This window comes from Falco peregrinus, chromosome 4, assembly GCF_023634155.1.
Source record: "Falco peregrinus isolate bFalPer1 chromosome 4, bFalPer1.pri, whole genome shotgun sequence".
NCBI classification, from domain to species: Eukaryota; Metazoa; Chordata; class Aves; order Falconiformes; family Falconidae; genus Falco; species Falco peregrinus.
In genome coordinates, this window is record NC_073724.1 from 50,659,616 (window position 1) to 50,674,508 (window position 14,893).

The window sequence follows — 14,893 nt, forward strand, 5'->3', positions numbered from 1 at the left end:
TTCTCTTCAAAGTTTAATTTATACGTTGAGCAAGAATTTTTGAAAGACAAGATTATTTCATAAAATAATTTTTTCTCAGTTTTGTAGAAATATGTTTAGTTATTCCACAGAGGGCATATTCCATTTAGAAAAAAGCAGAACACAATTCAAGATAACAGAGGAGGGCTAAGTTTTAGAAAATACATTGTTGCCTAAATTCACCCTTGCAGTAAGCTGGCACAGCTCAAATATCAGAAATAAAAAACCTTTTCCATTGTATTTGACTTGTTCTTTCATTCTTAATGGGCGCAAGTGAGGAAATTTGGCAGTAGAACTGCAAACACTTACTCTCCGGTGCTGAATTGTAACTCACTTTTCAACCTTTTTTTGGTGAAAGCATACAGGAAAAACACAATGACAAGCAATTCCTATTTATTACTCTCTTTGGCCGTGACTAAGCTGTGAAGTAGATGAGTCCTGCAGGGTCCAAGCTCACCCACACCGGGGACAGTGACACAGTTCACCCCGCTCCTGAAGGCCCAAGCTTCTTCCAGGGCAGATCAGAGGAGGTTGATGTACATCCAGGTACAGCCCCAGCCTGCAGCAGGACAAGGCCAGGGTGTTTACTTTGAGCCAGAATCTGAGAAATACATCTCCCACAGTTCAGATGCCATCAGTAAGTAATGGTCTCCCCTCCAAAGAGTTATGCTGATGGCAGAGAGATTGAAATTGTTAGGTGTGGTGTAGTGCGAGGCAGTGGCATTTAAGTATTCCAGTCTGGAATCCATCAGTTTATTGAAGCATCTCCCAGATTATGAACCTACTGTTCAGGCAGGAGCACATGCTGCAAGGTGGCGGCTTCTCCTCTCATTTCCGTTCTCAGCAAGGATTAGGAATGCGTGGGATTCTCCAAGAAATGTAAGATAGATGGTTTCTTCAGGAAATTTCAATCTGGTTTAGCAAATCCACAGTAACAGAATGAGCTCTAATCATTGTTTTCTGCCTTTACCTTCAAACGCAGAAAGTGACAGTCAATATACCTTGAAGTGATTTATGTATAGAATGTCTGTGGTGCATATGCCTTTGGCAGGTAATTATCAGGTCCTCTACACGTCACATAAATTGTTTACCAAAATAAAGCAAAGAGCCTGATCCTGCGACCATGCAGCTCCGCTCTTTGCAGGTAGTTTGTATTCAGTGAAGACAAGGAAACTTTCCATGTAAGTAAAACAAGTCAGATTTAGAGGTCCTGGCACCGAGTCCTGCAGTGGTGACCAAAAAATGATGCTGAGCCATTCAGGGTGAGAGGCAAACTTGGGTGTAAGCAAATAATAAAAAGCACAGAGAACCCTTTGGGGCAGATAATGGCTCTGGAGAAGATGCTGTGAAGGTGGCTCCGAGTTTCCCATTCATGTAGCAAAAAAGCTCACCTTGGAGGCTTTTTGTGGGAGTCTGAGGAAAGTAAAAAGCAAATCCCTGTGATTCTGTTTTGGGGGATTCATGTGTATTCAGACATCTTTTTACAATGCTTGGTGTCTTCTGGAGGTTCACAGATAGTTCATAGGTTTTAACAGTGTAGTAGTAAATACAGCCTCCATATTACCCCAGAAGCACCCTGGTGCCACTTTCACAAATACTCTGTGGTCTGACTAGGCATTCCTGCGCTCCAGCCTTCTCTTGCAGAACATTTGCTGAGTAGCTGTATGGGGTCAGGACAAAGGTCTGGATAGTACAGTAACCTTCCTCTGAAAATGGCCAGAAGCAGAGTTCTTTTGGGAAGAATGAGAGGAACAGTGCACATATATATGATATTCCTCCCAAGTACTCCTTCAGCTTCTAGCAATCAGCGTGTCTCAGGATCCTGATATAGTTTCAATCTATTTAGAGAACTGTGCAAAAGTCCCATGCTCCAGATTGAACCTGAACCCACAGAACCTGGTTTCGGTCAAGGACTGTCCAATTAGTTCCTTAATTTTTGGAACATCATTGTTCAATAACTGGTTTTAGTTTAAAACCCTACAACTACCTAAACTTCCTGTGGGGGGGAAAAAAACCCCAACAAACCAAACCCACCATGTTTTTCATGTACCTTGAATGTTTGATATCTGAGAGGAAGAAGTGTTAATAATACAACTTTATCATTTACGTTGTCATAAATAATAATGTGTGATAAAAAAGCCTGAGCCTATGCCACCTGTAGGCTGCAAGAATGGTTGGGAAGAGAATTGAGCTTACAGTTATGTATCAGTATACATACCTGCCAACCACATGACAGCATGTCTACATATGGCATTAAAAAAAGAGGGCAAATCAAGTGGACTGTTTTCTGGTGGGTCCTCACCAGCCCACCCATCATCCTCAGACACCTGTTTGAGTAAGATCAATTTGGTGCATTATGCTATGTCACTGATGTTGCTAGAGTTACGTCTCATCTGTTATTCTGGAGAGACTAGAAATAGCAAGCTGTTGGTAAACTGGTTTCTATCGAGCAAGACGCCTTGTCCAGATGTGTTACCTGGCACATACCAACCTGTGATGAATGTCAATGGCAGGCCCTATCATCAACCCCAGGAAAAGACTCGAGGGCAGTGAGCAAACACTCATCCATAGGGCTGCAGGCAGTCTTCGTCAGTGATTAACAAGACCCTACCATGCCACTCATTTCATGGTCACTTTGCCTTGCCACAGGAGGAATGCACACCCATATGAAACATTTAGAACAGTTCCCCTGGTGTGCACATCCTGACTAAGAGGAATTGTTGTTTGCTAGCCCTGACAGCACGTTGGGCTCATCTCTCCCTGACTGGATATTCAGCCTCCAGGAGCTGGCATTTATTGTACATCTCCATGGCCACAGGAAGAGGCAGAAGATGCTTCAGCTGAGAGGGTCTGTCTTGTACATGCAGAAATATCTGCTCCCCTCTGCCAGTCACCGGGTGGTTTTAGCTGTTTCAGAGGTGCTCAGTGAGTGAATCACTGGGGACACCCAGTACATTGTGTCTGCAGTTCCCTTCACTGCATCCCTGTCGGGCTTGGCAAAGCTATGTGCTCTTCACCGAGAAAACAGGAGGTCTCGTTGGCTCCAATCTTTTTGTGGAAATAACCTGCATACAAGAAAAGAAATAGCCATGGGACTTCATACAGTTTCGCCTCCCAATGGGCTTTGCAATTTTTCACTATTTTCAATCCCCAAAGGGCCAGATTTATTGCATTCAGATACCATTATCTCACTTTTAAAACAAAAAAAATGATGAACATAGAGGTGTGTGGCTGTTCAAAGCCATATGGGAAGCCTACATGAAAACAGCTCCAAATCCTCATCTTGGCTCAGGATAGCACCGTAACTAATAGATGGGTATGCCCCTCCCTTGCTCCTCTTTAACAGCTTCCAGTCACCCACTCAGTCCCGTGGCTTCTCCGTGGGCACTGAGAATTTGCAAATTTCTAATTCCTCAGCATCAAACAAAAACCTGCAAAAAGGAATAGGAGTGTGAGTTTTTTTCTTGGCAATGTTTAGGAGTGAAGGGGGATGAAGAGAACACACACAAGAAGTCCAGACAGCTCCCCAGTCCCGGACTAGACCCTCACCTTAAAGTGAAGCACGAGCTCTGCTCTCTGTACCAAAGAGCACATGGGGTTGATGCTTCATAGCAAGATAGCACCTAATTCTGAAACATCTCGATTCACTGTCTTCCCTCAGTATATACCTTTCTGGGCAACAGTGAGGATGTGTCATGCTCACACATGTGACCGAGCGCATGATGTGTGCTTTTCATTTACTCCTTCCGGCTCTTGTGGTGATTTTTTGGTCTCTCTAAAAGGATAACCAGTATAAGAATGACATTTTGCAATCAAATGTTGAATGCATTTTTTATTTAAACATTAAGATTAAATTACAAAAGCTTCTGGAACAAGGAAAAGATGCCAAGGAGGAAAGAGCTGAAAACTCAGATTGCATTTTCTCATTCATTGTGAAAGCAAAACACATTGGCAGCAGCAAGGCGTTTTATAGAAAAGTTTCAGATGGACAGTACAAAGACCTTTCTGTCAACATTGTCACTGAAACACCTTGCTGTCATGAAGCACATCTTTTTCTCTGATCACACTTCTTAGTGTCAGCTGATTGGTTTTCACTGTGGGAAACAAGCAATAATTATTGCAGAATTACTATAATTCTTTACTGTTAATCTCTGATAATATAACACAATCTTCTTCCTGGGAAAATGTCCAAACACCATTTACTTTACCCTAATAAAAATGTCTACTGCTGTTGTTAAAAGTTTTATTTGCACAGGTATGTTCCTAATCTATGTTAATTTCATGCAGTATATCTCTAATTTTTGGAATAAATACTGAGAATCATTCAAGAAAATTCCTTGGAATGCAAAATCCAAACAAACTTACTGTCTTTTAAGGGCAAGATTCCAGCACCTTTATTTACACAAGTAGCATCCTGCTCCCTATGTTACTTCACTGCACGCTAGAAGCTCAAGCAGTGAAAATTAACATAGCCCCATTAGGATTCAGTGCATTGTATTATTTTCCAATGAAAATTGGGCTGAGCAGTTTTACTGTGGAGTAATGCACTACCTATAACCAGTAAAGGTGCTCAAACATAGACCTATACTTAATAATTTGGCACATTTACAACTGGCGTTACTCAGTAACTTATCAGATGACAATAGTGGAGCTCTTCTGTAAAATATAGGTTAAGCCTATATTTGTATGACTGTACATCTGAAGTATAAAAACCACGATATGTAGTACACTTGAACAGTTAAAAAATATAACTTATTTCATTTGTAAACTACCAATGCAAGATACTCAGCAGCAAAGAAGCCATGTTCAATGCCTTCTGATCTTTTATAAAGATCTGTTGCTGTAAGTAATATAATTGTCTCCGAAACATCTGAGGTTACATGTAGAAACAATCAAGGCAATATTATTTGTACATATTATTAAACATGCAAAAAACTTCCTGAAGAATATTGCCCAAATGTAGAAAGTTGTCTGGATCTCAAATTTTCCTTGGTAGCGCCTGCTTTGTAAGTATGGCTCATGTGGCTTTAGAGTCCTTCAGTTTATTTTGGAGAACTGGCACCTTTGATAACAGGCTCCCTATTCAAATATGTGGCCCAGTAAACTAAGTTAAAAGTTCCAAACAGCACTGGAAAAATTATCCGGGACATTTTGTCAATCTTACTGATGCTGTTGTAAGTCTTTTTGCTTTCAGCAGGCTTTTCTTCTGCAGGCTTCGCTGGAGCAGATGCAGTGTTTGAGATGACAGATGGGCCTGAGTCCTTTGGCATGTTTGGCGCGGGGGTCATCTTCCCAGTGCTGTAAGTATGAGTTGATTTATTTCCCAGCAATTGACGCTCTTTTTTCTGCAGTGTACAGAACAAAACATTAGACTGTGGGAACAGAAAGTGGAAACACATTCTCAAGACACTAACCCAAAAATCTAAGTACCATAATCAATCATGCCAACAGATGCCTGTTGCCTATGCGACTTTGACTACCAAACAGCTGTTCCTGTCTTGACTTTATATCCCTTACTCATGTTAAACTTTCCCCAATGCCAGAGAAAACTAAGTGACTGTCCTGACCTGGATCCTACCTGGTGTGTGCATTAGCAGCCTCTTTTGTCAAGGCGATGTGGTCCTGCACCTGCAGAGGTTGCTGCCCCACGGACAGCTGCCAAGATGTGAACCTCACTCTCCTGGCTGCAGCAACGAGTGTGGTTGGGCTCATTGCCCCTGCCAGCTTGCCCTCTCTGTATTGTTCCTTTGGGGTGCCTGCAGGTCTGAGCTCTCTCTAGGCCATCATTTGCTAAGAATCAGACTTATTCCAAAACTTTCATTTCAGCATGAAACTCAAAACTTCGTGTTTTCACAGAACCGCTCTTTTGTGTCTTTTTTTCTTGGGGATACTGTGATGGGACCCTGACTCATGGAGTTCAGTGTGAGCTTTGTCATTTATCTGAAAGAGTGCATAGGGAGTATTCTGCAGAGATATGTTTCATAGTTTATGTCTGCTGTTATCAGAAGTTTGGTCACTGAAATGCTGTGTGTACTCAATTCCCTCCATCCTTCTGGAAATAGCCCTCTTCATATAGATGGTGGAGACTGATACTCTATCTCTGTGAAGATAAGAAGGCATATCTCCTTGCAAATTTTCCTCTACAGGAAGGTGAAAGTATGTCATGAGGTAATTAAATACCTTTTCCCCAAAGAAGCTGAAAATTGTCCGTTCAGTTATTTGAACTATGTTGAGTCCCTGCTTTTTATGTGTTTAAAAAATGTGAGGTAAGCACCTTGATTTTAGCAGCTTCCAGGGCTTTTTTGCCATCCCATGCCCAACTCCTCTTGGTGAAATAGTTGACTGTTGCAAATTCAATCAATGCAGAAAATACAAAGGCATAGCAGACAGCTATAAACCAGTCCATGGCAGTAGCGTAGGCCACTTTTGGCAAAGAGTTACGGGCACTAATACTTAAGGTGGTCATGGTGAGGACTGTTGTCACTCCTATAAAGAAGGGGGGAAAAAGAGGAAGAGGTGAGTCTGGTAGCCCTTACAAGATCCCTAAGAAGCCATGAGCAGGCTGCAATTCAGCAGGATGCCTAAGGTGGCCACATGAAGTCAGTCTGTTTCCATATTACGGTCCAGGAGAGTAAGATACATTACTCTCCAAGAAAAAATGAAAGCCTCCACCCTCAGATGTTTAATTTTGTGGTGTTCTGGTTATGTTAAGTTATAGTGTATTTAAATAAGTGTTTTTAGGGTAACACAAACCCAGCTGTTACATAAACCAAGGCCTTACTGGCATTTTATCCCTGTATACTGATGCATAGTATGTATAGAGTGTCCCTTGTTAAATAGTACATTATAAAATCGGTGAGCAACCCATTTAGCAGTAACTGTCAGAATCAAGTGGGATTACTGGTTTTATTTTCTCACATGAAGACTGTATGTATGAAATTGTTGGCTGTTACTGACTGCCTTGCCTGTAGCTCCTCCTTTCCCATAGGCCAGTAAGTGACTGAGCTGCCACTACTTCCACCTGTGGAAGGATTCTTCCAATAGGACAAAACCCAACTCCCAGTTACAGCTTTGTAAACCTAGAATGGGTACCACCAATCAGCAAAGCGATGCTGGTACCTGTATTCTCCCCATACAGCTTGATGAACTGATTTTTGATCAAAGCTGCTGACTGACTTCAGAAGAATGACTCTTTTAACAACAGCTGAACAAAGTTTTACATAATAAACTGCTCCCACTCACCTCATTTTTCATCTACTGAAAATTCTGTATTTCATCAACCTTTACTTAAGGCTATGTTTATTTTCTGCAATCTTCTAGTGATAAATTGAGTAATTTAAGACACCCCAAAGGATTTTTCCATGACAACTTCTGTAGTAAATATGCTTTTTCTAAATGCAAAATCATATTGATTTGTTTGATGGTAATAGAGATAATTGTCACTAATTAACCTCTACATGGTTTTCCAAGATAAACATCTTAAAACAGAGATAAACAAAATGTCTCAAAGTGAAATCTGTTTCAAATGCTTAGCTTGAGTATACACTAAATACAATATTATGGATGTTTTCTTGTTGTAAGCCATCCAGTATTTCACCCAAGTGAAAAAAAACCAACCCAACCCAAACCACAAATCACACCAATCCAGTTCTTTTGTCTTCTGTCCTTAATATTAGTATAATTGATTCTTGACCAATTTCTATAATAACTACCAAAAAAGCCCAGACAGTGTCTTTAAATGAAGTTTGACTTTAAACTGGAAGAGAACAAGCGAACATCTAGAATACCTCAAGCAGAAAAAAGCATTAGTGCACTGTGGTTTTGTTACAGCAAATCACTTCCACAAGCCAGACCGATCCTTCCTGCATGCTGGGAGAAAGTGTGATACTCACCAAAGACAGTCCTAGCAGGGACAGATTCTCTGTTTAGCCAAAACGACACTTGCGATAAGATCACAGTCATAATGCAAGGAAGGTATGTCTGGATGACAAAATAACCAATTTTTCTTTTCAGATGAAAATGGGCTGTCATAATAGTATATTCACCTAGGAGGAGAAAAATGTGCATGTGGGTAAAATAAGGGAGGCTTACTGATTTAGGGACTTAAGCAGGCCAGCTCCACACACACAGAGACACACACACACACACACCCCCCCCCCAATTTGAAGATATCATTCAGCCGTTCTTAATTTCATTCATTAAAAATGTCTGGATTTCTCCGTTGTGGAAAACCAGAGCTTGAGAGAGAGGTGCTGCTAGATCCTGTTAGACTTCACATTCATTCCCCAAAAGCAAAAGGCAATGCAATGACTGACTACTCCTACTGCACTGAAAACCTTCACTCCTTTTATGCCACCTGGGTTGTCTTGACATTCACAGGCTTAAAAAACCTGGGTTGCCGTCACTGCCTCAGTCCTGCCCATTTTTTACTCAGTCCTACAAACAGTTAAGGCCACCTACTCTTAGAAACCTGATTTAGCAGCAGGACTTAACCTCATTAGGGCAACTGTTACTGTCAAGCCATCATTCTTCAACAATGAGAAGGGATCGAGACACTTCTGTACTGCACTTGAGGGACTGCCTGTCCCAGTGTCAGTGCTGCAAAACCTGCAACTTTGCACATGGATCCTGGGATGTCTTACTGATCTGAGCACCCAAACCCATCAGATTGCTCCTCCAGAAAAAAAAAAATAAAAATCCCTCTAGTACATGCAGTTTACCTAGAATTTGGTACACTTTAATCTGTTTCTGGATAGACATTGTGCCATGCCTTGTTCACTTGAGCAATGAATATCTGAATATCATACTGCCTGCATGGAGAATTCACTGAAAGCTGCCACAGCAGTGCTAAATTTCATGTCTTTTTTATATGCCAAATTCACAGCATTGCCTTAATCTGTCTTTTGTCAGGTTCTCCGAATTTCAATAAAAGCCTAAAAAAATGCACTCCAAAATCGACAGACCAGCTGTCACGTTCCCTAATGTTTCATAAAAAAATCAAAACTTAACTGGTTCTCTCAGGCTGTTCCTGGAAAACCATATAGTTGTTACTGAAGACTATTCATTGATGGTAACTGCTCCTCAAAGCCAAAATCTTGCTAGCTAAAACCAGGCTACTATTTGCCTAGGAAAAATAAGAGTAAAAACAAAATGTAAGAATAAAAAAACCCCAAACCCTTCAAGCCCTAACAGATCTCCACTCACATTGATACCAAATTAATTTAAATGCATCATTCGGCTGGGTACTGATGAATCAGAGTAATGCCTGTTCTGAAATATATATCGTCCTCCAAGAACAAAACAAATATAGCTATAATCTCTGTTGCAAGACTTGACTGTTAGTTTCTATAGACCAGCGACAAAAGGAAAATATATCACAGGCTGGTTCTGCCTTGAGTGAGTAGCCCGCGTTGAGCTGTGGCCAGCATTGCTAAGCTGTTAGATCTGGCAGATTATTTCTAAGTGACAATATGGCTAATTAGCGGAGAACAGGTCTAGAGTGAAAGGGCTTTTGCAGGTACAGCTGCACTGATATGCTATGCTAAAGAAGCTCTGTTATTCTGAATTAAGTTTTGCAGAGCTCGTTGTGCTGAGGATTTTAGTCAGAGACTGGAACAGCACAGAAATACCTTACCTGACAGCCTGCCTCAATCTTTATGACTTTCTCCTGGAGTCTGATTTTCTGGTGAAACAGTCCCCTGAGGAGGGATGTGGAGATGGACAGGGAATGCTGTGAAACTGGGGACAAAATCCCTGTGAAGCAACATCTAATTCCTTTCCATTTAGTGTAACTTTGAAGCAGGGATACTGAACATGCTGTGGTCTTGGAAGGAACCCCACTTGCTCTTTATTCAGGAGCATTTAGTTTGTGGATTGCTCATCAAATATGCCAGGAGCAGCAGGGTCTATGTGCCTGTAATCTGTTTCTGAGTTGCTACTGCACCGGGATGTGTTTGAGTCACAGTTTCCCTGCTTGCTAAGGAGTGACGGTATGCATTATTGATTTTGACATATGCTGTTGGAGCTGGAATAAAAAAAAAGTAAACAGCTTCAGCAGAGCAACAGGACCCCCTTATTTCCTTTTTAAAATGCAGAAAATGAATGCCTACATTTTGATGGCTCTCCACAGCTGACTTTTGCCTTATGAATTTCTTTAACCTATCAAAGCTCTCATCTGCACTGAAATAATGATATCACCTTGATTTTGTACTTGCTCTTCTTCCAACTGATACCTTCTCTGATTTCCCATGCTGTCCCTTTCAAAAATGCCTACACTAGGAATGCTTCCTCCAGCAGACCTAGGGCTTATGAAACCCCCACAGCTTTTTTAATGACCTAGGAGCACTGCTTAAAGTAAAGCAAACATCTGCCTGAGTTGGCCTTTTGTTTATACAGGCTCTACTGCAGCAGCAAACCTCCCTTTTACTTCTGTAAGGCCACTGTTTACCCTTAGACCACAAGCTTTCTTGAACAAGAGAATTTTTATCGTTGGTTTATGTAACAATTAAAAAAGAATCCTGTTCCTGATGGGGTCCACTCATCACTGCACGAAACAATTTTGATAACAAATTTAGCACTAATGAAAAGCCCCAGAGGAGGAATGGCTGCATTTCTTCATAGAGCTACGCTACCGTGCTGCTGCTGGTCTTAAGGTATTTTTATGCTTTAAAAGCTGCTACAGTATTTTTTTGGTATCTAGATGATGGAGTTCTGGAGATCATGCTTACAAATTTTCCAGGCTTTTACATGCATTCTTCCATTGCCATTATGCTGGGAGTCAATAGAGTATTTTAATGAGGCTGCACCAGTTCCCAAGCTTGTTTGTTTACTGGATATACCTGGACTCAGGTCTGTCAACCGCTGTTCTGGAGAGATCCTGACAGGTCTGTAATGCCACATCCCTGACCATGGCATCCAGAATATTTTGGCCCACAAGAAATGCCTGTATGAATTTTATAGTGATGCAGGGGAAAAATTAATCTCAAGGAAAAATCAGAATTATTTGGTGCAAAATGAAGGGTTGAATGCTTCTTTTATTATGTAGGCTTTGGATATTTCAAAGCTCAGGCTCCAGCTGGCAGAAAATAAAAGAGTGGGTTTTTGTTTGGTTTTGTGGCACTGTAGATCCTAAGTTAGCAGTGAGAGATTCTGGGTATGGGAAACAGAACTGGGCAATCATTTGCAGAAAGCAGCAAGATCCACTTGGACCCAAATCCCATATGTGATTGTTTTCACTTGCACCACCAGGGCATAACAGATGTTAGGCCTGTTGGAAGCAATGTGAGTAGTCAAACATCTTCTCTTTTGGGGGAGTGACATTAGGGGATGTTAGGACAAAAAAAACCACCAGCAAAACCCCAGGGGTCATATGTCAGAGCTATTTTATGTGGCATGGCTAAAATGTTCCCGATTTCAAGACTGGCTGGTGAATTGGGAGTGCCAGGATGGCTTTTTTCTGAGAAGACAGCCAATCTTAGTGACTTGCCTACAAAATCAGGAGAATCCCAAGGGATCCAGCAGGTCCAGCATTTCCATATTGAAAAAAAATGTCTGCTAGAAAGAAGAGCATAAATGTTGTATGGCATATGCAAACATTTTGCCCATGCAGCTGCAAGGGCTGTGTAGTTTGACTTGTGTGTCAAAAAAACCACAAAAGATCCAAGCATTTGGATATGTGCAACAGCTATTTGGTTTTTCTTTTTCATGTTCAACAATTCAATAGGAGGAAGAAATGCCTTAGCCGTTCATGAGTAACCCTGATTACTGGCCTCCTACGAGCTTGATGAAGTCCAGAAAATCCATTGCTGACTGATGCTTTCCCTGTGCAAAATCGGATTTTTGTATTTTGCTAATCCCTGGTTACAATCTGTGTCCTGCTCTTTGTGATCCAGCCTGCAATCAGAATCCAGCCAGCCCAGATGTAACCCGGGACATTAATATAAAATCTTGACATTGGAAAACAAGCATTTATTAGCCTAAATCTTAAGATACAGGAGGGAGGAGGTTACTGGGCAGAAACTTTGGGATTTGTCTGAAGAGTCCCCTGTTTCCTTGGGCTGAGGAGCACAAGGAGCTTTCACAGGCAAAGCTGCAAACTGGAAGTGGCCTGGAGTGGACACGCTGGAGCACTCACTGCCTGGGCTGGATGGTTTTCATGCTCTAAGGAGCAGGACGAGCTTGTAGGAGATGCTCCAGTACATCCTCTGGATCTTTTTCTTGGCAACACTGAAGGCAAGAGGCGAGCTGCCGTTCATTGCAGAAAACAACGCCGCTATGATGGTAAACTGGTAAGGAAAAAAGCGCCTTTGCTCTTTAATAGGAGGAGATAGCATACTCGTCCTTTTTCTTTGCAGTGGTGGCTGCTCTGTCTATACATTTCTCTAGACTTTAGGTATCTTTGCTTTAGCAACAGCTTTGTGTCTCCTGAAATGGGCAAGGGAGGGGGTGAAGCTCTGTAGGATGGAGGTGGTGGTCATGTTTAGTGGCTCTCCTGTTCCGCTCGAGGCAAGGCTTCCCTCACTTTGTGTCCTGTTTGGAGAGTATGTGGCAAGCTCAGCTGCCCCCTCTTTATTCGCCATGTTTGGACAGTTTAAGCAGAAAGCTTTATGCGCCTTCATGTTTTGGTCCGGCTAACTTTGTGTGCAAGTGTACGTATACCTGTTTTCACATCTCCTACATTTCCTGCGGACAGTAACAGGTTCCCAACTGAATCTATACCTTGTCCTCTACAGTCCTGCCTTCAGCTTGGAGCCCATCTTTTTTCACCAGGGACACAGCACATCACCAGAAGCCTCTGTCATGCTTTGCCAGCAGGAATCGCTCCCAGTTGTGCTGCCGCTGGCTGCCCCCTTTCCCCACCCCAAGCCCTGTACAACCAGTGCGGTGGAAATCCCCCTTCCCTTCACAGCAGGCTGGATGCCACTAATGCTCCCCAGACAAGTGCATTGTGTAACCTGGTTAAGCCCCCATCCTGCTGAGCCCACGTGATCCCTGTCCCAGCCTCGACCCCCCCAGGAGTCCCCCCGCCAATGCACGCCCAGGGCTGCCCTTGCGTGGGAGCCTTAAGAAGCAGGACGGCATGGCTCACGTGGGTGCCTGGCCTGGGATTAAAGCTTCTTTGCCTCCCTAATGCTGCCACATCTGGCGCCTATGCTTGCAGCCCGGGAGGAAATGGGAATCCTCGGGGTTTGCACCTCCTCTCCAGCCACGTGGTCCCCTGGACACGCTGCAAAGCCATGCCACAACCCCCACTTGCCCTCTGCTCCCTCCCCCGCTTGGTTTCATCAAGCAAATCACTTTAAAGCGATGATTGAAACGGATCAAATGTGTGGGTGGTGTTTGCCTCCCGGGATGGTTCCTCCCATAGGGAAATAAGCCAGCAACAGCTCTGGCAGCTTCAGCAAAGGTGGTCACCAAGAAGTTGTGTGCAGCTTCTCCAGTGCTCCCGTTAAATAGCAGGAGCTTGGATGCACCTTCACCCGTTGCAACGTGTGTAAGAACCAGCATATAAGCCTCTCAGTGTTTCAGCATGTCTGCTAAGTGGTCAGGAACCTGCACAGGATCTCTCAAGCACCCTGCATCCCACAGATGTTTCCCTAACCTCCTTACAAAATAACCGGAGCTTGTGGATCAACCCTCCTGCTCCAGCTATCGGCAACCACGGGATGGAAATATTATCCCTACCTGTACTGGTACTGATGTTTTCAGTTCCTACAGTTTGTCCCATCAGGTGGTACTGGTTAAGTCGTGAGCCATCTTCGGCCACCACCACAGAGGTTGTGGTGCTATTAGTCCACACATAGATGACTTCAGAATTAGGGTAAGCATCTGTCAACAAGGGGGGAAAAAAGACGGTGATGAGTAAAAAACACAGTGTAATATTTTAGTGGATCTTTAAATGATAAACAGTGGGGAGAGGGAAGAATGGAGGAGTGAGAGTGAATGGAGAAAAACAAATAAAGATGATATAATCATGTTCCCATATGCCCAGCTCAAAAAATATTAGGTTGAAGCTTTCTAATGTAACAGATGTGTGGGAAGGTTTGTCAAAGGCTGGAACAGTGGAGGTATAAATATAATCCATCACAACCACTCGATTTGAGAAAGAGCAGCTCAGACCTATATTCACCTTGCTGGCAGCTCCTAAACCCCAGCAAGCTGCAAAATGCGTTTTGCTGAAATCCCCCCTCAAAAGGACTTGGGCACCTTAAGTGCCCGGACAACGGAGACCCTCTATGTCTCATCCCATCTCCAGAATAAAATAGTAAGTGATGCCATGTGCAAGTGTGGGGTACGGTGCGCACGCGCTGACCTTGTGTTATGAACGTGCGGATGAAGGGATAGGTCTTGCATGCGGGCAGTGGCTGTAGGTAAAGGAAGCTGGGATGTGTCTGCCTGTGCCTGTGATGCTGAGGAGCAGAGGCAGGATTCAGGGGTGAGTGAGACTGCATGCAGGAGAGCAGGAGGGTGGGGGGCTCTGCATAGCAGAGCAAATCAGTGGTGGTGCAGAAACACCTCCACACCTGGAAATGCAAATGTTTTAAGATTTCTCTACGTTCATTTGGAAGTCCTAGGAAATAAAGGTGGTGACAGTACTGCCAACTCATTCCTTCCTCTATAACATCGCTGTTATTTTTAATGCCCTAACACCTGGAGTAATTATGCTGTTATAAGGGAATCTTAGTTTTCTTTTACTGAGATAGTCAATGCTGGTTTTATTTTTTGAGCTTACTTCGCAGATAGTCTCAGAAAATCCAGGAGCTTACTATAAATTTAAATATATTTTATTTAACTTAAGTAGCTCTTATGCTTTTTAGAACACCTCGATCACTGAAAGCTTTCAGGTGACATGACTGCAGGCATCTTACAGTAGGCT

The 14,893-nt window shown here is 42.8% G+C and overlaps 2 protein-coding genes across 4 annotated transcripts in view; one reads left to right on the forward strand and one right to left on the reverse strand.

The window, feature by feature from the left end:
* Window positions 1-3,835: 3,835 nt before the first annotated feature.
* GABRA5 (gamma-aminobutyric acid type A receptor subunit alpha5) overlaps window positions 3,836-14,893 on the reverse strand; it is a 60,020-nt gene continuing 48,962 nt past the window's right edge. For 2 of the 3 annotated variants that reach the window (XM_055802679.1, XM_055802678.1), the window contains exons 8-11: window positions 13,702-13,845; window positions 7,911-8,063; window positions 6,293-6,504; window positions 3,836-5,363 (exon numbers count right to left, since the gene is read on the reverse strand). In XM_055802679.1, coding sequence (XP_055658654.1) covers window positions 5,061-5,363; window positions 6,293-6,504; window positions 7,911-8,063; window positions 13,702-13,845 — 812 coding nt within the window. In that variant the 3' untranslated portion in view covers window positions 3,836-5,060. The remainder of the gene's footprint in view (window positions 5,364-6,292; window positions 6,505-7,910; window positions 8,064-13,701; window positions 13,846-14,893) is intronic. The other variant, XM_055802680.1, reaches the window with a different exon arrangement.
* GABRB3 (gamma-aminobutyric acid type A receptor subunit beta3) overlaps window positions 11,738-14,893 on the forward strand; it is a 199,909-nt gene continuing 196,753 nt past the window's right edge. Inside the window, exon 1 of the mRNA XM_055802675.1 lies at window positions 11,738-12,305. Within this exon, the coding sequence (XP_055658650.1) occupies window positions 12,205-12,305 (101 nt within the window). The 5' untranslated portion in view covers window positions 11,738-12,204. The remainder of the gene's footprint in view (window positions 12,306-14,893) is intronic.